Source organism: Rhinolophus sinicus, chromosome 14 (assembly GCF_057876585.1).
Source record: "Rhinolophus sinicus isolate RSI-liver-muscle chromosome 14, RSI-T2T, whole genome shotgun sequence".
Lineage (NCBI taxonomy): Eukaryota > Metazoa > Chordata > Mammalia > Chiroptera > Rhinolophidae > Rhinolophus > Rhinolophus sinicus.
This window is the reverse complement of record NC_142514.1, coordinates 69,761,617-69,785,889: the sequence shown is the minus strand read 5'-3', so window position 1 is coordinate 69,785,889 and position 24,273 is coordinate 69,761,617. Positions and strand designations below refer to the sequence as shown.

The following is a 24,273-nucleotide window of genomic DNA, read 5'->3' as shown; positions in this document are numbered from 1 at the left end:
ATACAGTATTATACCTTTAACCTTTTTCTTATATGGTTTTGTCCCTCACTAGAAACTAAACTCTGAGGGGGAAGGGGCAGGAATCAAATCTTTCTCATTTTGCAACTCAGTGCCTAGAACCAATGCCTGTTTCTTGACTGTATGAATGACTGAGTCCCCCCTGCTGAGCTTCCAGTTTAAAAAGGCAGAGCAAATGTATGGTGTAACAGGTTAGTAGCTAATGTTAGCATAATTATATTATAAGAATAACAACTGATGTGCATTAATATGATTTTTGTTATTCAATATACAGATTCTATTATGGATCATTTGAAACTTTGTTCATTTAGAAAAGGAATTCTATACCATAAAGTTTCCTTACTTCTGACATATTTTAGAGAAGTTACTCGCTACAAAGCTTTTGAGAGAGGTTTGAAAGTTACTCACAGATTAACTCTACATAAGTTGACACAAGCACAATAAGTTTTTTATTGTTAAATTGCCATGTTACCATATGCAGAGCAAAAAGTAAAGGTACAGATCTACTTGTGCATTCACATTTTAAATTCTTGAATAGGTGAACAAATGATCAGATAGGAAAGGAAAACTGAAGGAAGAGCTTCCTCATAAGTCTTCTAATTTCTCTAATTAATAAAACATGCTCAGAAATTTTAGAAAAACTTGTTTTCTACATCTTATATCATATTAATAAACAAACTATGTTTACTTCAATAAATTGGAAAGATTCCCTCTATATCAAGGGCAGTCTATCTCTGGCTAATAGAATTATCATTTGGATGTAATACAAACATCAAAAAATAAAGGGGTAGCATAGTTCAAAATTTTCCAAAATTTTCCAAACTTAATGCTGAGTTTCCAGTTCCAGAATTGTCCATTCCCCTTGGGGTGAACAATCTTCAGAAGAAAAACTAGCCATGGTGATACTTGCTGAGGAATCAAGTGGAGAGGTTAGTTCACTCCATCTGTTTAAAGTGTCAATATGTGCTTTACCCTGAGGTTTTGAGCTGTCTCGTGCTAGAAGTAGCGTCTGATTAATTAGATACTGTGCTAAATTTAAATCTTCAGGAACAGAATTTGTAATATTTAAGTTTGAATCCTGTTCAGAGAGCAGTTGCTTTAATAGAGTCCAATCTTGTTTTGCAAAGTGTTGATCATCTTCAAAATCCATGTCTGTAACGTGTGTTTCTGATTCCACTTTCTGCTCAAATGCTTCTATTACATCCATCTCATATATTGGAGAGAGGGTTTTTGAAGGCCGATGGTCATACATGAAGGTTTGTGCCAATGTGTCACAATCATCTATGTCTCCTGAAATAATTCATAATACTACACAATGTAAAAATTGCACATGTTGGTACCCCTCAGAGTTCTGTAGAACAATATAACAGTTATAGTCCAAAAAAAACCACAGAATAGGAAAAATGACATTTATTCAAAATTGACAAGATTTTTGAGGCATTTCTTTTTCTAGCTTAAAAAAAACTCAAGAATAATGTTTAGCAGCAAAATCAACACTGGTAACTAACAATAATTCTTCATACTTTAATTTGAAAACTTGTAATACAGAAAACAACAAATTATTTAAACATAAACATAGAATGTGCACATATATCTAATTCACTACAATAAAAACTTAAAGAAAAGACATGGTTATTTGATGGTGACTTTTAAGGTAAGTCAGTTCCAAAAGGAGAATAAATACATTTTATCTAAAGCCTTATTTGTATATTGCACATGCAAGGAGGATGCAAGCAAGGACAAACAAACAAACAAAAAATACAACTTTAAGGAGCTCCCTATTCTTGTGATTTTGCTGAACTGGGACTATTGATCAGTATTTTTCTTAGTTCTGATATACAACAGCAACTCAGTCAGTGACTATTGCATATTTTAAATGTGGGTTATTAGTTTAAAATACTATAATAAGGAAGACAAACACATAAAACAATTAGACAGGAAATCATCTATACATATGAAATAAACCTGGGCTTTTTCATATATTATCATTGTTTTTAAATATAATCTCTTTTAGGAAATTTATCTTTTTACTTGAAAATTTCAGAATAGAATTATAGTGATCCTTAAAGTCTTAATCTCTGTAAAATGTATATAAATTGTAATAATTAATCTAGTTAAAATAGTTCAGTGCTTTTAGTTACATATTACTATAGTTATTGCACAGCCCTCTTAGATATATACTAGCATAGTCCTTAAATCATATCCAATATATAATAAAATTTCTAATAGTCAAGAATTCCTATGTTAAATTAGACATAAACAAATAATAGAATAGCAAACTAAGTTTTTCTCTTTCTTCTTTCATGTAAAATATCTTCGTAAGTTAGCTCTAACAAATAATCAAAATTTTTACTAGATATTGATTTTATATACTAGGATTTTAAGTGAACAATAAAGAGTAGCTAATTTTAATATTATGAAGAGATTTAAGTTTTTATTTAAAATTTGAATCTGTTGCTTAAGCAATTACTCTAACTAAAATATAGCATTCAGGGCTACATACAACTTTAAAACTCTATAGACTAATTTTCATATGGATTTAACATTTCTATTTCTGTACATTACCTGCAGATAAAGCAATGTTAGCTTTTTCGGTAGCTGTAGAATGGCTCTCTTTCACTTGACCTTCCTGAGGCAGGAGTTGACTCCGATAGGAGTCCAGAGATTTTGTAGAGCTGTTCTTTGGTACGTCAGAATTGGGTTCTCTTTGATGAAGCTCCAAATGACATGGTCTTTCTTGAGATTTTATATCACTATCTAATAGATTGCTGCGTTGTTGAAAGTCATTATCTACATCGCTTCCACCGTTTACTTTTTTATCTCCTGGGAGAAGCTGTCTGCCTCCTTTGGACAGGACATCTATTGTGTACGTTTTTCCTGTGGCTGAAGCACTCTGTTTATCTTTTCTTGAAGAGTCAATGTTACTAAGACTCAAGAGAGAGCTTTCATTTTTTTGAACACTATTGCCTTTATCTTGTTTACATTCTAAAACACTACCTTCACTTCCTTGTGAGTATCTGGAATAGCAGCAGGTCCTTCCATGATGTTGATGAGAAATGCCATCAAAAACATCAGAAGGTGAAAGAGAATCTATAGAAGGCTGAAAGGGAGTATGGACTTCCCCTTCATCAGATCCCAGTTCTTCACATTCATCAACTGAAAGTAAAACTGACCTTTTAAACTTTTTAGTTGCAGAAAACTCGTGACTTTCATTTTCAGTTGCATCTTCAAAAGCTAGATTAACTATCCCCTGAAACTGCTGAGGAGCTGAGTTAGATGTAGAGAAATTCTCTGCAACATTTTCAGCTTCAGATCTTTCATCTTCTGTTTCATCGGCTGAGGAAGAAACTTGATCTACTTCCTGAGCAAACTGGACACTGCCTCGTAGAGTACTTTCTTTTTCCCTAGGGTGGAGTACTGCCGATCGAGACCAACTTTCTGGCCTTTTCCTAGGAATCTCATCATCACTTGTTGAATTAACTTGGAAAAGATCATTACTACTTTGCTTTTTCATTTTCACTTCAATTCTTAAGTTACTGTCATATATTTTTAATTCTTCAGGAGTACTGGTATCACTGCTACTTCTTCCAAGGAAATCATGGCACAGCATAGTGCCACATTTAGAAATACCTCTGTCATTTGACCCATCATCATCCTGAGATCCTCCAGCGTCATAGTCTTCAGACCTGGGCTTTATGTCATCTGAGGATGTGGTAGCACTGCCAGTGTCAGACTCAGGGCTCTCTCCCTGATGCAGAACACTGGTACTCAAATTCCACTGACTCGTGAATGGAGCTTCTGGAGTATCTGTTGTTTCCATATCTTTAGGAGAATTTTTCCCTGATATTTGCTCCGAAAAACACTTGGAGGAACTATCTGAGTCTACTGTGGCATATTTGTCTTCATTTATAGCAGAGTCCTCAGACAACTGACTAGGGATTGTCTGTTCCGCAGGTAATTTAGATTTTCCGTCATCTTGAATGGTATTTAAGGTACCGTTTGTCCTTTCAGGAACACAAGGTAGAACGTCCTTCACACCTTTGATGCTTGACTTTTTGTTTGTGTCTCTTCTCCCTACTTGATTTTCTTTATCTGATACTGAATGGAGTTGTTCTGCATTTGTGGAGTCTGAATCACAAACTAGGTTAGAGTTCAAGGAGTTTTCATTTGGATTTGAAATCATAGATTTTAGGGCAGTGGTGCTATAAAATTTTGGATCTACATTACTACTCCCATCAGAATGATAATGCAGTTTAGCTGTATTGCAATGATCTGTTTCTTTGTGATTGGAAAATTGTGTTTCGGTTTTATCTGAACAAATCTGTCTTGATTCCAGTTCATGTTTTATTGATTTATCCAGATTTGAAATGCTTTGGCATTCTAATACCAATTTCTCTTTTTCTTGATTGTTTAATGGCTTTTGTAGGTCACGTGTGCATGATGACTGGAACGCTTCCATACTACTGATTTCAGTTGTGAGATTAATTAGAGGTTCGTGAGGTTTCTGTTCAGTAACACTGCCCTTATTATTATCACATACATCGTGAAGTATACTTTTTTGGACAACAGATGTTTCACTTTTTAAAGGTCTTTGAGAAGACTGAGTCTTCAATATGATCTGTCCAGGAAGCATTTTCTGTTTTGAATCTTTATTATTCAAAGTTTCACCTTTCTTAGATTGATTTGGGTTTTTAGGTATTGCCACTATTTTTGCATTAACCTTAGGCAAAGTCGTATGTCCCTGCTTGACAATTTTTCTCTTAGGTGTTTGTTTATCTGTCGTACTGTGGTCCAACTTTGTCACATTTCCATCAGACTGCCTTGAAGAGACTGAAGATTTTACTGAATTTGGTGACTCTCCTTGGGATCCTAAGAAAATTAAATTAAAAAATATAACATACCTTCCAATTTGTGCATGAAAGTCAATATTTGTCTTTAAATTACTTTAGAAGAAATAAAATAAATAAAATAATGAAATGGTAACACTATGATCAAATGGACAATTACAGATTAGGAGTTAGTGGCATGATAAAATTAAAAAGAAAATATTTTTCTGTTACAAATACAAAGGGACTATTCCAGAGTCTTAGTAAAATCGTATCTCTCTTCTTCAAGTAAAGAGCCTTGATTCTTATGCCAGAATTGGATATGCATAAATATATGGAGGTGGAAAATTCTTATTTTCTTGTGTCAAAAGAGCAGGAAGGGACTTCCCTTTCAAGTTTTGGGGGGATAAAAAGACTGTTCCACAGAGCTGAAAAGGTGTCAAGTTGAACGTAAAATAGAAATGTTGAAATTGCTGTAATGTTTTTCCTCAGACATGAACAAAACTAATTTATTTCTCATCACCAAATCATTACTATTGTAACTCCTTAGGATTAACAACTTAGATATACAGTGGAAATTGCAACTGGTAACTGGAGGGGAAAGGGATTAATTTGGGGAATCTATTTATTTACACTGGTGAAAGTACTAGAGATCATATATTGAGCACTGTCAAACAGAATTACCAAATATTTTTAAATATTTAATTTTAACTATAACTAGAACATAATTGACTTTTCTCTGCCTTAGTTTTTATTTACTTCCAATATTAACACGTTGCGTACGGCGGGGTTTAAATCCCTCGTGAAGATTCTCGTGATCCGTACGCAATGTGTTAATTTATTATTTAGCTCAAAAATTATTTTTAGAATTTTACAAACTGTTCTTAATGCACAAAGCAAATTAATTTTTTAAATTAGCTATTATGTGAGCAAAGTATGCAGTCTGATTAGTACTCTTTTCTTTCTTACAACATGGAAAAACAGGCACAGCACAGATTCCAGAGGGAAAATTCTTCCTCCTACTGTGTTTCCCCCAAAATAAGACCTAGCCGGACCATCAGCTCTAAAGCGTCTTTTGGAGCAAAAACTAATATAAGACCCAGTCTTATTTTAATATAACATAAGACCCAGTCTTATTTTAATATGATACAAGACCGGGTATAATATAATAAATATAATATAATATAATATAATATAATATAATATAATATAATATAATATAATATAATACCGGGTCTTATATTAATATTTGCTCCAAAAGACGCATTAGAGCTGATGGTTCAGCTACGTCTTATTTTGGGGAAACACGGTATGTATTACAGCTCTCTACACTATACTACTGCTTTTTAAAGAACTCTGTAGTGACAGTTTTGCAGATGGAATTCCTAGTTATCAATGAAACTTGAAAGAAACATGGGCATAATGTATTAAAGGACCAGAAATGCAAATAAACCAGTGACTCCCTTAATTATTTCTATCACGAAGACAATAAAAAACCAAACCAACACCCCAAAATCCTTGTCTAAAAAAGCAAAAGTATAAAATCTCATCTCTATAGCATGAAACGAATGTGGAGAGTGAAACCATGTAATACCTTGCTTAATTGCTGTTCAAGTGCCAAATCAGAGTTCTGCTTACTCAATTTAAATAAACAAGGAAGTAACATCAGGACTATTTCAGTTTACCTTGAGTTTTAGCAAGATTAGATGGGGCATTCTTTGTCCTCTGCTGAGCTGCAGCACATCCATTGTTATTCCCTCTTTTCTTTAAAATTGCCTGTGGTGCTGGATCACTAGATCCTTTGCTAGTGACCTTCTTTACCACACTAAGAAAAAGGACTTGCATTCAGTTTTACATTGAAATTCCAAAACATGAGCTTTTAAAAGATCCACACGTGAAATACATTTTTCCTCAAAGAAATAAAAAAATACATCTTTTCTGAAAATAAAAAACCATATGTTCATAAGTCTTTAAGTTTTATGAAATTGTAGATCAGGTATGATAAAGCAATGCATAATAAAGTACCACAAGTATAAATTATTGTTTTCAATTTTGCATCAATCATCAGTTTGCATTGCATATATATATATATATATATATATATATATATATATATATATATAAACTTCCTTTAATAAATAAGAAGTTTTAAAATATTGTTGTGCAAATACATTAAATTTTCTAACAAAAAAGACATTTTTAAAATATTTACTTGGAAGTTAATATGTAATTAACTTCCAGAAAGCTAATATATAGGTAAAACCATGAATGAAGACTTACCTGTTATTCATATTAGTTTCTTGTTCATGAATGCTTTTTTTATTGGAAGGTCCATTGGTAACTTTTGAAACAGGTCGAGATTTTACTGCTGTAAATTAAGAAAAAGTGAGTTACTAGATAGATCAATAAATAGGTAACAATTATGTATAGATTCACTGGTCAGACACTATAAACAAAATTAAATGTTAACGTGGGAAGAACTGTGTTTTCTTTGTTTGCATGAATACATGTAAATAATTATGTTTTTGCGTATGAAACTACATAAAAGTCCAAAGACAGGTCATTTTTTTCTAGGAACTGTAACTGTCAGGAGCTATTAAAAATTAGAGTGCTAAAACCCACCTACAGTGGAAGTTTTCGTATTTTCTACACTGTTTTTCACTGTCTGTCCTGGAGATTCACAAAAGGACAGTTTATGACCAGATGGCTTCTCTTCTCCTATTGATCCATTTTCTTTGGGTTCATCCAGACATTCAGTGGAAACCAATAACTCCATACTTGAATTCACAGATCTGCTGGATGGTCCTGCGATGCCGAGGCCTAGAGAATCTTTTCCTGACACTTTCTTCAAAGGTTTTGCTCTGGCTTGCACACTTAAGTTTCCAGTGAGTACCTTGGGTCTGGCACCTGCAATCTGTCCTTCCTGATTTCTCACTCCTTTTCCATTTAATGCATTTTTCTGTCCATTTGCTGCTGCTGTTGCTGATGTTTCCACCTGTCCAGGTGACGTGTTTGCTGTCTTTGCATTATCACTGTTTTCTGTTTTGGGTTTTATTATAGCTTTGGGCTTCCCAGAAACATTTTTTCCCCCAGATTTTAATTCTTTTGTAATCTTAGATACTGTTTTTGTACCATCCTTTTCCTTTAAATCATCACGCTTCAAAGTTTTACTTATAGCATTTCTATTAGTACTTGATGAATGTCCAGATGCTCCTAATCCATCGGATTTCATCTTTTGATTAGTAGAGGGACAACTCCAACACTCTTTCTTGTTATTTTCTCTCAAAGATTTGTTTTTTAGAATACTCGAGTAAGAAACTTGTCTCCTTTGCTACAAAGAAAAAAAACAAACCTTGTAACTTGACTAAAGTCTTTGACATATAATACTGTACATTTTAATAAGCCAGTTTTTCAAAGGAAACCCCTCCCCAAAGGGGTTTCAAATTATAAGATCAAATTATAAGTTGATCTTATAATTTCAGGCCACTCAAAACTTGAATTATCTTTGGTCATTTTGAGCAATATTTTCAATGCGTCTTTAATCATATTACCTTAATGAAATCTAAAATACAGCATAAAAAAATTCAAAGATTATACTTTTAAAAAGGTGTATTATTTAACTTTATGAAGCTTTGATAGAAAATTAATACCTAAAGTGTCAGGATGCCTTGAGTGAATAACAATAGTTTTGAGGATCTACTCCCAAATTCTGTGCTCAAACCCTTTTCATCATCTCGTTTAATCCTCAGAACAATCCTATGAGATACTCCTGTTACTCTCTCGATTTCTTAGGCAGGATACTGGGGGTTAAAGCAGGTATGTGATTTACCCAAGATCATATACTGACAAGGGGTGGAACTAGGACCTGAGCTCATGATTTACTGCTTTAAGAAGGTAGTTATCTATGTGATATAATTGGAGGACATCAAAATTTTCACCAAAAATTCTCTTTTCAACCCAAATACCAGAAGTTTTATCACCAAATGTCAGAAATTTTATCCTCTGTGGTAAGCACTGTGTACTTCTTGGAGCCCTTATTTAGAAACAAACAAACAAACACTCCTGAGAAATATAACACATAACACATTACATGTGAAAAGTTTGGTTTTTGAAAGAAACAAAATAGTAATATAAGGGGAAAAAAGATAGTAATGCAGTATTGGTTGTCTGGAGGAAGTGGAGGAGAAGGGGTCCTAAAAGTAGGTAAAGTAGATAAAAAGGGGAAAACAGAAGGGCACTGAAGACAAATGCACCTGTTTCATCATTTTGTTCAGAACCAATCTTGATATGGAAGGGAACAAACTATTGTTTAAATTGGTAGAGAAATTTTAGAATACAAATGTAAGGTTATATTGCCATTCTTTATGTAAATACTTCCCCCTCTCTGAAAAGCTGTATGAGATTGTAGCAGTGAGAGGCAGAGCCTGGGTCATCTTCTTTGTATCCCTTAGCACTGTGCCCATCACATATCACATACTGGGCATGCAAAAAAATGTGATGAATGTTGTCCAACATGAGCATATATTGATATACAGTTCAGGGTCTAATTATTTCTAAATATAGAAAGCTTCTAATTTACGCTAAAAATTTGTCTGAGATAAAAATAACATATATATATATATGTGACTGTGTATGTATACCCACATACATATATATATATACATACATACATATATAATAAATAATCACCTGGCTAAGTTTAGGGAAAAGCAAGGTATGATAATAAAAGAATCAGTATTCTTATCCTAGCTTTCCCTCTGACTTAGGCTATCTAAAAAGTCATTAACATTTCTGGGCCTCAGTGTATACATGTCCAGAGGGTGGAGACTGGTTCTATTCAGGGCGGTGTTCTAGGATTCTGTATAATATTTATAAGTTCCAATAGGCTTGGTCCTCACTTTTTGTTTTCTGATCAAATCTTACCTCAAAAATATTTATTTTATTAAAAAAAAATTATATATATATATAATTTTTTTTTTTTGAAGGGGAGCAGAACTTTACTGGGGAACAGTGTGTACTTCCAGGCCTTTTATTTTCCAAATCAAGTTGTTGTCCTTTCAATTTTAGTTTTGGAGGGTGCCGTTCAGCCTCAAGTTGTTGTCCTTTCAGTCTTAATTGTGGAGGGCGCAGCTCAGCTCCAGGTCCAGTTGCCAGTTGCTAGTTGCTGGGGGTGCAGCCCACCATCCCTTGCGGGAGTCGAACCGGCAACCTTGCAGTTTAGAGGACGTACTCCAACCAACTGAGCCATCCAGGAGGCAGCTCAGCTCAAGGTGCCGTGTTCAATCCTAGTTGCAGGGGGCGGAGCCCACCATTCCTTGCAGGAGTTGAGGAATCGAACCGGCAACCTTGTCGAGAGCCCACTGGCCCATGTGGCAATTGAACCGGCAGCCTTGGGAGCCAGGAGCATGGAGCTCTAACCGCCTGAGCCATCAGGCCGGCCCCATATATTTATTTTTAATACCTAAAACCAGGTGGACATCTTCCCACCCTTAAAACTGATCCTGCTTAATTTATTCTACAATTGAATCTATCTGTTTTAAAGCATCATTCTATGCGTGAGATCTCTGTAATACATGGGGTAACTACCCTCCTTTAGAAATTTCACATTAACATAGTACAGCACGATGAAGATTCAATCTACATGCATTTCTAGGTAGTCTCTGACATACGTCTACAAAGTTCACATATATTTCCTATATACAAATGGCCAACTGAGAATGGGCACCATATGCTATTGACAAAAATAAAGAAAAAGAGGATAACCCTCTAAAGCAATTCTTGGACATCCTTTTGATTCTAGTACAATTCCGTCTTGCTTTGTTTTGTTTTTTAACTTTTTAATATAGAAAAATTTAAACATCATCAAAAGGAGACAGAACAGTATAATGAATCCCGATGTACCTATTACCCAGCTTTAACAATTATCAACTCTGGGCCAGTTTTGTTTCATATTTTATTTTGAAGAAAATCCCAGACATCATATAATTTTTACCCTTAAGTATTTCAGTACTAGCAGTCTTAAACTTTTCTTTGTCTTATCTTATTAACTTCCTCCCACCTCCAAAACATCTCTTTTTGGAAAACACATTTATTCATTCCACACTTATTGAGCACTTACTACACACCAGATATTGCACGTAAACTATTTCACTTAATTTTCACAATCATCTTGCTAGATTTTATCACTCTATTTTATAAATAAGCAAACTAGGACACACAGATGCTACAGATAATAAATGTGAAGTCAAGATTTGAACTCTTCTGATTCTATGTCCAGTACCCATTTCGGTATACCACTGCCTTTCTGAGGGAAACATATTGGGCTGATTTTCCATTGTGTTTAAGAGTATAAAGCCTTGGACAACCTGAAAAAAGACACTTTGTTCTATTTTGCTGTAAGGCAAGGAAGGAGGAAAAGCCTGGTTGATAACAGAACAAGGGAAAGGAAGGCAGGTAGGCTAATTCGTGGGGCCTTAAAAAAGAAAACCCACAGGGGATAAGAGGGAACTCCTACACAGAAAAAGATGTCCTAAGGTGTCATTTCCTAGAGTAGCTTCAGTGTAACTATATATTCTGACTTAAAAGGGCCTGAGGGGGAATCTACTGGTGTTCTGTGATTATAAAATTTGGGGAAATTTTGGGTAAAACAGAAGTCATAAGTGTTTTTGTTTTTTTAATGCAATGTAAGATTTTATTTCCAAAAAAAAAGGCCGTAGTGGGACAATTAACAAATTTAAATAAGGTCTGCAGGTTAGATAATAGTGTTGTATCAAAGTTAATTTCCTGGTTTTGATTGTTCATAAGTGTTCTTGACCGTAGTGTTTCTCAGAGCTTTTAAGGTGCTAATGTATATCATCAGTCTAAGAGAGGCTATGGTGTGTAGCAATTCGCAAACTCAGTTGACGCTACATGTTCTTAGGTGGAATATATGATGGAGTTGGTGTACTGTGGAACACACTTTGGGAAACAATCCTAGGAAGTTTACTGGCAAAAAGCTCCAGTGTCCCACAGTTTTTTACCCAAGACAATTGGAGTTTGATCTCTGCCTCAAGTCTTGAGAGCTCTCAGTTGTGTGAGAGTTGTGTGAGTTGTGTGAGTTCCTATCTAGTCGCTGATGAGGAAGAAAAGATTCCCTATTCCACTCTGGAAGGGCAGTATGTTCTTTGCATTCTCTCAATGTATGTCTCCGTATCATTGAAATGCATGTACTATGTTAGTATAATTTTGCACTTCAAATATATTATTGATTAAGTGACAATCTATTAGTTGGCTAGCTTGGAATTCTGATCATTATTAATAAATTTTTGGAAAAGAAAAAGTATTTTACATTATAATGAATACACCAATGTACGTATGTGGTGAAAAACACAATAACACAAAATTTACCATCTTAACCATTTTTAAGTGGGCTGTATAGTAATGTTAACTATGTGCCCCTTGTTGTGCAACAGATCACTAGAACTTTTTCATCTCGTAGAACTGAAACTTTATAGCCACTGAACAATTCACCTTTTCCTTGTCCCTCCAAACCCTGGCAACCACCATTCTACTTTCTGTTTCTAAGAGTTTGACTACTTTAGATACCTCATAGTACCCAAAATAACTTTTAAAGTAAAATACAACTGTACTCTTGGTACTAATTGCCTTTTGCACATCAAATATTTATTACGTGAATTAAGATTTTAGTATAGAGAAAACTGGGGCGATGAAATTTTTCTTTTGTAAGAAGTAGGTTAATTAGAAAAATAGATATTGAATTAGGTCTAGAATCCTAGACAATTTCTGAGATACTGGAATAGCTCCAATATGTTACTTGCCAGAAAGGTTTTCAAGGAAATAAAAAAGGTGGACAACATTACACTTCCTATGCCAGCTGGATATCAAAAAGTCAAGATTTAAAAATTTATGAAATGTTCACTTGATTAAAAAGACCCAAAATTATTTCCATTAAGAAATAACTTTTTGGGCCAGCCTGGTGGCTCAGGTGGTTGGAGCTCCATGCTCCTAACTCCGAAGGCTGCCGGTTCAATTCCCACATGGGCCAGTGGGCTCTCAACCACAAGGATGCCGGTTCGACTCCTCGACTCCCGCAAGGGATGGTGGGCTGCGCCCCCTGCAACTAACAACGGGAACTGGACCTGGAGCTGAACTGCACCCTCCACAACTACGATTGAAAGGACAACTTGACTTGGAAAAAATCCTGGAAGTACACACTGTTCCCCAATAAAGTCCTGTTCCCCTTGCCCATTAAAAAAAAAAAAAAGTTAATTCTTTAAAAAAAAAAGAATAACTTTTTTTTCTGATTAGTTTATTCATTTATTCTATTCTTTAGATTCCACATATAAGTGAGATCATGTGATATTTGTCTTTCTCCATCTGACTTATTTCACTTAGCATAATGTTCTGTAGGTCAATCCATATCGTTGCAAATAAAAAATAACTTTAATTAATGAAAGAATAGATTTAAAAAAATTATTCTGAAATATAAAATAAAATTTATAATTATTTGCACCTTTTTTCAATTGGACGTACAAAAATTTTAAAGTTTACCTGAGAGCTACTGAATATAGGCTTTTTGCCAAGTCTTCGATCATCACCTTTGTCAAATGCAGCTGTAAAAAGAAACAGCAATTTATTTTTATAGGAGGTACTATTATTAACACAGAATTAGAGGGAAAACAGTATACCTACCAAACAAAGGTTGTTTCGATGCAAAATAATTTTAAAATTGCTGAAATCAATCTAGTACACATAGAAAATTCCCTATTATATTTTAGAAGTTTTTTTAAAGAACCATATTTCCAATCATATTTTCTAGTCCCTATAGATTTTATGATATTAAAATTAATGAGAAATGTACACTCTTACAGAGAAGATTCATACATTTATAAAAACCAAAATTTTCTCAAGCTGTAAAATTCTAGAGATAACTGGTTTCATTTAATTTGCTAAATTTCAAAAAATTACAGATTGTAGCAAATGTCATAGTTTATAAACTTACATATGAAAAAATGTTTATCCTAAAAAACATAAAAATACTCTGTTGAAATGAATTACAAACATTTTCTGGTTTTGCAGGTATATCATGAGGAGGAAAGAGAAAAAAATAAGATTCTGTTGAAAATGAAACAACAAACAATCCTGAAACTCATTTTTAGAATTACATAAAAATTCATTTATAGATTAGGTTTATTGGGAATTACTGGGGAACTCACATTTATGTTCTTCAAATAAGAATTTGAATGACATCAGGAAAATGTACAGGAATAATTGTACGAGAGCTATACATACAGTTTAGCTAACGTATTTTTGCTTTTTGAAGGTTATGGGCTTTAAAATATATTTTGAAGAAATACACATAATTTCCAAAAATTATCTGATTTTTATTAAACCAGCTAATGTAAAATACATTACATTATCTGTAACTCTACCATGCATCTCTATTATCTCTATTCTATAGGATCTGTGATATAAGACAAAGCAGAAATGGCATAATCAGGACTGATTTATAGTTAGCAAATGACTTTGCACAATAATATACAGGAAGAAATTAATACAAGATTTCTCCCAGAGGTCAGTAACTCAAACTAGAATATAAGAAATGTTATAACAAAGACAACCTAAAATCACTCCTTTTTCTGGGATTTCCCAATGCAGTAATTATCCATAAGTCAGGAAGCATTATAATTCAATACACTTAAAAGACATTATTTTTACACTGATATGATGTAATAGATTGAAAAATTCTTTTTGACAATTAGTTGGATTACCAATAACTTGTTTTAGATATGTATATGTGTGTGTGTGTGTGTGTGTGTGTGTACATGTAATTTCAATTAGCACTTTGAAGAATTAAGATAAAGAACATTGTTTGAGGCCCAACTTAACCATGTAATCCTCTAAAGTGGAGAAAAAAAGTTTACTGCTAATCAGAAGAGAGCTGACCTTATTTCTTCACATTGTATAGATTTTATAGTAAAGATTAAACTGTTATCTAAAAATCAATACAGAAATGGTCACAGGAAAAAAATTCCGATTTCTAAAGACCTTCTCATGATTTTTGTTGTTTCATGATTTTGTTGGAATTTCCTTGAAAAGTGCTCTTGAAATCACATCTAGCTACACTATTATTTTATGCTCATAATGCAAGACAGAGCAGATCATATTCTGACTAAACCATTAAAGAATTTAACATGTCTATGTACTATCAAGAATATATCACATACAGCTTCCATGTTCTATAGCACAAAAACATTTGCTTCATAAAATATAGTCTCTTAACTTAAAACGTTTAAAAGTACACTTGCTGAATCTGCCAATATTTTTTGTAAGGCACCTGCTTTAACCCAAAAATAGTCATGAAGCCATTTTTAGTTCCATAGCCTCAAATTTTTATTCTAATATTTTTGAAACAAACACATATTCTGAGCAATATACATCTTTTGTTTAATGCTAATGTGTCAAATGGTGCCTATTAAATGTCAGAGACCACTGTGCGGCTCCTGAGGGACACTCCGCAATAGCACACACCGTATCACTGAACAAATCAATTATGAAATAAAGCCATCTAATCTAGGCAAAACCACCAGAAAAGGTATCTTATGCAAAAGACGGAAAAGCTTTATGGAAAAATATATTTAAAAAGAGAGAGAAAGTATATTTAATAATCTGTTCTATGTGGATTACATTTTCTTACACTTCTAATCTCTTTAAGTAAAACAAGAATGCTTTTAAGCAAATTTGATTAGTACATTGTTTCTAATATAAAGTAAGATTAAAAATTTATACGTATATATAAAATGATTCATATATATATATATGAAATTATTTTCATCTTCTAGGAAGAGCAAAAAAAGCACGATTTATTAAAACTGCCTAAACATACTATCACTAGTTTCAATTAGCAAGCTATTACTGAACAGAAGCAAACAAACATTAATCCTACCACTTATTAGAATCCCCTCAAAATATCTCTTGTTACAAAGATTATAAGAATAAAAAAATCTCAAGGCTAACATACCTGCTTGGATTTTCTGTTGATCATCTATGCTCATCAGCTTCCAGCTTCCTGTGTGACGAACAGCATAGAAAGACTGAACCAGGAAGATCCACAGCTTATCACGCAGAGCCTGGATCTTGCACGTAAAACCCTGTGTTCAAGCAACAAATCAGCAGCTGGTGAGAGCCACATTGTCATAGCAACCAGTCATTATTCCTTTCCGAATCTACTTATTCCTAAACTAAATCAATGATGTCATCACTTAAGGTTTTTAAGATCATCGGGTACATGTTATTTATGAAGGCTTATTCTTCACAACAGAATTTTATAGTGAACGTGAAGCTAAATCTTATCCTGTCAACCAAACATTTTAAACCACCAATGGCCTTCACATGAATAGCTTCCCCAGCCTTTTTAAATCCACTATGACATTACAAGGTCAAATACTCTATGCAATAGTAATAAATATGATGAAATTATTTATCATTCTTGTTGAACAAATACAAAATGTCAATAATTTGCAATTAGCTTATCAATTACCATTGATTAATTGTATTTTAAATAATATTTTAATTTTGCTTTTTCCCTGTCAATCCTATTTTAAGTGATTATTTAAAGACAAAAAGGATTTAAGAATTTATTATAAAAATAAGATACTGATGATGAAAAATTGTTTAAAATTCTGTATAAATTTTATATTTAGGCAATTTAACGTAGTGACCAGGGAGAAATTACTAGAGTTATGCTATACCAATTAATATTTTAAGTACAAAACTATGTCTAGAAATAGCCAGTAAAACTTCCAAATTCTAAACTTTTACAATAAGTCCATTTGGAGGTAAATTAAATTTAAAAATGTTTATACTATAAAAAAAAAAATTCTAAATATACACGAAAGTAGAGACTATAACCAACCTCCAGGTGTTCATTACAGAGTTTCAATGAACCAAGCAACATTTAAAATGTGCATATATTTTAAAATCTTAAAACAGTTCAAATGTTATACCATTTTAATGAACTTTATTACATTCAATACCATTTCTTTTGTACTGTCAGAGTTCAGTAACATGTCCAGAGCCATAAGAAGAGAGCAACTATTCTCAGTGGTAATGTTTTCTTCAATTGCTTTTAAAATTTTGTCCAACAGATCAGCTGTGCTGCTCATTGCTTGTGACTACAAAACACAGAAACTGGTATTTAATAGGAATACATGTAAAATGTGTAAAAAATGTGGAAGTCTGGCATAATAGCAGAGCATCATAACTGGCTGAATGAAGCCAACCAAAAATCTTATTTCTTCTGTTAATAATATTATTAGAATTATATAATTATAATAACTATTATAATTATAATCCTTTTGTTAAAAATATCTGCATGCACACACACACACACACATTCTTAAGAGCCAAAATAGTCCTAAAAGCAGAACCTTGTAAAAATAAGTAATAGTTCTTTATTCAGCTACTAAATTTAAACAAAGTGGGTCCCTAGTAAAACAAAGAATTTTGCATGTACCATAATTGTATCACTGACCAAAACAATATTTTTATGACTTTGGTTTCTAAAATATGGCTTATGCTGATAGAGCTAGAGTTGGCCAGAGTTAACATTGTGACTTGCCAGGATATGCAAACCTGTCCCCTCCTGCCTTCATTATCTTGTGAGCCAAAAATCCTTTCCATCATTGCTCTAAATCCTATGCAAACATGCCATCTGCTACGGAATTTATTTAAGCCATCCTAATTTAATCAAAGGCAACCTGCATTTAAAAACTCTTGCATAATTATAATCAGAACACAAAGATGGAACTAAATATAGGATATAATTTTACACATAGTACCTGTAAAAAAAGAGCAAAATTTTCACTTTGAATGATCTTGGAGAAGTTTTCTATAATAAATGCAATACATTCTTCTTGGAGTCGAGACGCCATAGTCAGTGCAGCTTCTGTCCACTTCACTCTGGGTAAACTCATGATTAGCCTGTCACTTTCCATCAGAAGAAAAGCAGCATTCTTATCATTCTTATAATTTAAAAAAATATGGAAAAAAAGTTAGATTACTACTCATAAAAAAATTTCTAAGCAAATCAAATATTTTTGTTTTCATGTGATGTTTCCTGCAAAAAAACACAATTTCAGGTAGCTAATATCTTTGTCATTAGTTTTACACGTAATACGTATTTATTCTATTCATTCATTCAAAATTACCCAAAAGGGCAAACTTTGAATTGGGAAGAAGTCACCTTTAAAAGATAGCTAAAACAAACCTGAGAGCAAAGTTATAACTACAAAGAAAAACTGGACTTTCCTGAGATTTTCACTGCTGAATTAATTTTTGTCCTTATAAATATCATTTGTAACTACATGGCTACACTGACATAGCCTTAATTCTTTTATGACTATAAAGTACATGTTCTTTATTACAAATTTAGAAAGGCTAAAAATTACTTATACTCCCCAGTAATTTTTTTCCTCCTCTAATTAGGTATGACTCCTCTTTTTATATTTTATCATTCAATGATGATTCATTTTTATACCATAGAAAAAATGTTCACAAATACTGATATCTATGGAAAATGGAATGACAATACACAATTACCATGGGCTCCAAGGAAAAGAAAAAAATAGCAACTTATAAATTACTATATTTTATTTATGTTTGATTTCTAGTTCTTAAAACAATGCTTGGTAAATAACTATATTGAATAGTTACCTGATAAATTGTATTAGGTTGAAAAACATGGTCACAAATTCTTTGTAGCTCTATCCATCAAAAGGTGGAATCTATTTTTTCATCCCTGTACCTAGACTGGCCTTTTCACTTGCTCGCACAAATGGTGATATTGTACAAATTCCAGAGCCTAGGCCTCAAAAAGCCTTGCCGCTTCTCTTTACCCTCTTGGAATTCTGAGAACACGAGGCCATACAGAAACCTGGTAAGAAAGACCACATGGAGTGGGAGGCCCGGCCTCCAACTTAGAGAAGTTGAAAGCAGCCATAGGACTGTGTTCAGGCAAGATCAGCAGAAGAATCACCCAGTCAACCCACAAAATTGTGAGAAACAATTAACTGTAGTTTTAAGCCACTTAGTTTTGGCGTGGTTTGTTACATGGCAATAGAGAACTGATAAATCTGGAAATGATAGCCTGAAATCCTTAACATAGGCTGCAAGATGTTAACTTTGCACACCCTGTATCTTTCAGATCTCACCTCAAGCACTTCTTCTGATTCCTGTACCTACATCAGATTCCCTTTACACATGCCATCAGAGAACCTGTCCCTTTTCTTGAGATCACTTAATTCACTTGTAATTATTCAATCATAAACATAACTATTTGACTAATATCTGTCTCTCTTACTAGGCTGTATGTTTATTGAGTGCGAAACCATGCCTATTTTGGCTCACCACTGTATCCCCGGGGTCTAGTATAGAAATGGGTCATGGTCGACACTCAAATAATTGCTGATCTTTTAGCATTATCAGAGACTTAGAGTTTATAAGTGAATTCCTAAGCTAAATTAAGTTTAATTCTTGAACATCAAGACTTTAAAAATTGTACCCACTTAACAATTTTTTTTTTTTTTTTTAAGAGGGCACAGTTCACAGTGGCCCATGCAGGGATCAAACTGGTAACCTTGGGGTTATTAGCACCACACTCTAACCAAGAGCTAACTGGCCACACAAGAATTATTTTAAAACATGTACTTCCTCTGCTTTATTTACTAGAGTAAAAACAAATCACACTTTTCCATAATTTGACTTTTTCTGTTTTTCAGTGCCAGCATCCTTTCCTCTACTGATGACTTCCTGAGTAATGGTGCAATTACTAAGAGTTTTAGGCAATAAACCCAATTTGCTCTACTATAGGGATTTTTCTGATAGTAGAGCCAAATGTAGGGTATTCAAATAAACTTGACAGGTATCTACAAAGTGTTTAGTACATATATACATATGTTATGTGCTCAGACAGTAATATATTTTTCAAAATACAGATATAGAGTATAGTTGTCATAATTTAGTTTGTAATCTATTGAAAAACTAAAATATGTACATAAATGCTAACATAGGTGATATGTGATCTTATTTCATACTGATGTGAATATATAACATTAATTTAAACGTCAGAGTAGCTTGACATTCAAAGAAGGAAGAAAACGTAATACACCTTTAGACCAAACACAAGAAATTTTAATTCAATAGTTAACATAATACATGGGTCAAACGTCAAAAATATACAAAGGACATTACTAAGAAACGTTTCCCTCTTCTTTCTGTCCCGAACCACCCATTTTCCCTTGTCCCAATCAATGTTATTTATTTTCTGTATCTTTCTAGTTATTTTATGTATATACAAATATATATATATATGTAATTTTCCCCTATTTTACTCAACTGGAGGCATTAATATGCACAGTACTCTCTGTACTTTGCCTTTTACACTTAGCAAACATCTGGAATATTTTTCTTATCAGAATATAAAGAGCCTTGTTATTGTTTAACAGCTATGTAACAGCCCATGATATGGATGTACCATAAGTCATTCAACCAGTCCTCTTACATTTGTTGTTTCCAATTTTTTGCTATTGTTATAATGTAATAACCTTGTAGATAACATTATTTCACACGTATGTGAATATATCTATAGGATAAATTCCTAGAAACAGAATTGCTGGGTCATACTACTTGTCTTAAGGCTGGGTTCTGCCTAATAACTGAGCCTGAGAAACAGGCTTCTTTGCAGATTATTTTGAGATGTGATCCCAAGAGGATCTGAGGCACTGGGACAGAGAAACAGGGAAGGAGGGAAAGCCACGGAAGGGTATGTTTTCTAGCTGCTAGCTATACAGAGTGTAGCAACAACACCTAAAGCTTGTTAGAAATATTGAATCTCAGGCTCCACTCCTGACTTACTGAATTAGAATCTACATTTAACCAAGATCCTGAAGTGTTTTATATATACATTTAAGTTTGAGAAGCACTGATATAGCATTCACTGTCTTAGGCAACGAGGGCTCAATCTTGCTGGGGACCCTCTGAAGAGCCACAGAGAATGCACTTTGATTATTCATCCAAGGGACAGAACAGGGGAACATTTAACCACTGGCTCCCAATAGCCCATTGCTCAAGATTTGTTCCCTGGGGGTTTAATTCCCTTTTACTTCCAGGTTTGCAGAGATGTCAGAATTGCAGAGCTGCAGGTACCCTGTGTGAGTAGCAGTGAAGCCTCCAGGCAGAAAGGGAGAAAATGTGATGTGGCTGAGGGAAAGTGCTGTCAGCTGATATTCGTGTGCAGCTGGATGCTGCAACAATGGTTGGAGTACACACATGGGCCAGGAGGATATGAGGTGGAGCAGCAGGAGTACCCAAAACATTGGCAGCGTATATTCAATGGAGCACTGCTTTCCAAACTGTAGATTCCTCTCCTAACAACCTAGAGAAGTATTTTTAGTGATTCGCAATCAGCATTACAAAACAAAACAAAACAGCAGAGAGAGAGAGAGAGAGAGAGAGAGAGGAAAAGAAAAAAGAAAAGAGAGGAGAGGAGAGGAGGAGAGGAGAGGAGAGCAGGAGAGGGAAGAGAGGAGAGGAGGGGAGGGGAGGGGAGGGGAGGGGAGGGGAGGGGAGGGGAGGGGAGGGGAGGGGAGGGGAGGGGAGGGGAGAAACTATCAGTACATATGTAATAACAGTAAGTATTCTTTTGTGAAACTTGTTTCGGTTCTATGTGTGAGTATACTGGGTTACAAAACAAGAATTTCTTACTTTAGGGCACAGTCAAAAAAGTTTGAAAAAGTTATGCTAATTTGTACCCTTCCCTACACTCTTATTAACATAGTACAAATTTCCTTATTTTTTTCAGTCTAAAAGATAGAAAATGGCCCAACACTGCAATTTTATGTCCATTTCTCTTAAATAAATGAAGCTGAGAATTTGTTCATCAAATTAAGAGATGTCTGTATTTTCTTTGTGAACTGTCTAATCTTATCCTATGTTTAGCTGTTTCTTTCCTTTTCTTAAATCAACTTGTAGGAACTCTGTATTACGAAAAATAGAATCATGAGTATGATATGAACTGCCTTTTGACTTTGCTTATGGTTGGTTTTTATTATACAGAAATTTTGCATATTTATGTAATGACATTTTTTTATGGCTTCTGAATTTTGTAACCCTATTCCCTGCCAAGGTTATAAAATAATTCTCCCAGAGTTTATTGCAGTATTTTAATGATGTAATTTTTCTTACATCCAAACCTTTGATCCATTTGGAATATATCCTGGCATATCAGGATGTAAAGTATAGATCAGACTTAAATTTTTTCCAGCTAGCTTCCTGGTTGTCTTAACACCATATATTGAAGAAACACAATGACTCATACTATTGTGTTTTTTTTTGACTCATACTATTTCTTAATCCTTATGATATAGTGTTAATCAAATAGGCCTTCAGCTACCCTTTGGCCTTAGGACTAATAGCATAAAATATATACAACTTTAGTTTTACCGTAGTGACCACCCACACAACTAGACTGTCTTAACTTTCCTAAATTTAAAAACACTTCATAATTTGCCTTTTTAAAGAGCTTAAACAAAGCATTTTGAAATAGAAAAATTTAATCATGTTTTGAAATAATTCAAGTAATTACATTATGAAGTCCTAACTTTTCTAACACCTTTCTCTGTTCCACTCATTCCCCCACCCTGCTCTCCCTTCCTCACAAAAGCAATGGTTTGTACTTGGGAGGAGGGAGCAACCGCATTTTACTTGAACTGCTGCATAATGACTAAGAAACAGAAAAACCTCAAAGTCCCACACATTAAAACTTTTTAAAAAATCTTCAAATATAGTCCAGCGCAGCACTTTCTTATCTCCCGTAGAATAAGACAGTGTGGGCATATCACTGATGGAGTAAATTGACTACCATGGTACATGTGGTTGAACTGAATTAGAACTCAAAACAACTTAAGACTGCTTGCTCTTTCTTTCATTTTTTTGGATAACATATTTCTAATTTTAATTTGCAAAAATATTCTATTTTTTAATCGAAAACTAAATACCGTGGGTGCCAAAAATATATATACACATGACTTGTATTCACCTTTTGTTATCGGCATATATTGAGTATTACAGTTTTAATACAGTTTTTTTCTTTCTTAAACTGTGTATACACTTTTTTGGCACCCTCTGTATATTTTATTTATATAACAAAATATGAGGAATATATTAATGTTTCTTAAAACTTGAATAGCCACAAAAAAGGACAAAATTTCAAATTTTCATTATAATCACCATGATGCCAAGAGACTACTGATCAAAGTGGGTGTTTGGCTTTTCTAATGTTCATCTTTTTATCTGTCTTAAAAGGAAAAAAAACAAGTGTTCACAAACTTACAAGGACCCGATTAGAACTATAAAATCAAAATAAAATATGATAGGAGAGGAAAGGCATAATATGAAGGGCTTATTTTTCAGCTAAACCACTTGTAAAAAAAACAACCCAAAAACTTCTTAATAAGACATTCAATTAAGATTCCTCCCAATCTGGCTTTAGCCTCTCCCCAGACTTATCGTTTTTATTCCAGTTACAGCAGAATATTAGAACTGCCTAGTCTCCAGGACCCTGGACACATTTAAAAAATCTATCAGAAATGCCCTAATGTACTTTATTTTGAAATTGTCCTCTATCTTCAGGTTCATCTTAATTTACCTCTCATCCTTCTAATCAGAATCAATTGTTTTAACCTCTGTGATCCCACGTACATACCTGAAATACGAATTATACTTACTCATTCATTTATTTACTTGACAATAAATACCGCGTGCCTGATAAGTGCTAGGCACTGTTCTAAGGCTGAGGCTATGAAGGTAAATGAGACTGACATGGAACTTGCTGTTAGCACTCATATTCTAACTTGTATTTTTACTTACTGTGTTTCCCCGAAAATAAGACTGGGTCTTATATTAATTTTTGCTCCAAAAGATGCATTAGGGCTTATGTTCAGGGGATGTCATCCTGAAAAATCATTTTCTGGTTAGGTCTTATTTTCGGGGAAACACGGTAGTTAAACGCCAATTCTTCCATCAATCTGTGAGTTCCTTGAAGTCAAGGCTCACATTTCTTTAAAGAAAAATCTTTGCCCACGTTGAGCTCCTATCATATTATCTTTAGAATGGGAGCAATTGGTTTTAAGACGTGGCTTTGTCATTTACTGACATTGTGAACTTGAATAAAGCACTTACCTCTCTGATTCTCTTTTCTCATGTGTGAAATAGAGATAAAAGTACCTGTCTTATACCAAATTTAAAAAAATAGAAAGTATGTTTTAAATGGTAAAGGTCTTAAAAAGCCACCAAATACTCCTCCTCCTCCTCGTAGTAGTAGTAGTAGTAGTAGAAGTACTAGTAGTAAATGATGTTTTTATCTCTGTTGAAC

General features: G+C 33.8%; 1 protein-coding gene across 1 annotated transcript in view; it reads right to left on the bottom strand.

Moving 5' to 3' along the window:
* Nucleotides 1-440: 440 nt before the first annotated feature.
* The window catches only part of BTBD8 (BTB domain containing 8), an 81,628-nt gene continuing 57,795 nt past the window's right edge, over nucleotides 441-24,273 (bottom strand). Inside the window, exons 10-18 of the mRNA XM_019753054.3 lie at nucleotides 17,684-17,866; nucleotides 16,880-17,017; nucleotides 15,865-15,994; nucleotides 13,395-13,456; nucleotides 7,467-8,175; nucleotides 7,125-7,212; nucleotides 6,530-6,669; nucleotides 2,584-4,887; nucleotides 441-1,308 (exon numbers count right to left, since the gene is read on the bottom strand). Of these exons, the coding sequence (XP_019608613.3) occupies nucleotides 842-1,308; nucleotides 2,584-4,887; nucleotides 6,530-6,669; nucleotides 7,125-7,212; nucleotides 7,467-8,175; nucleotides 13,395-13,456; nucleotides 15,865-15,994; nucleotides 16,880-17,017; nucleotides 17,684-17,866 (4,221 nt within the window). The 3' untranslated portion in view covers nucleotides 441-841. The remainder of the gene's footprint in view (nucleotides 1,309-2,583; nucleotides 4,888-6,529; nucleotides 6,670-7,124; nucleotides 7,213-7,466; nucleotides 8,176-13,394; nucleotides 13,457-15,864; nucleotides 15,995-16,879; nucleotides 17,018-17,683; nucleotides 17,867-24,273) is intronic.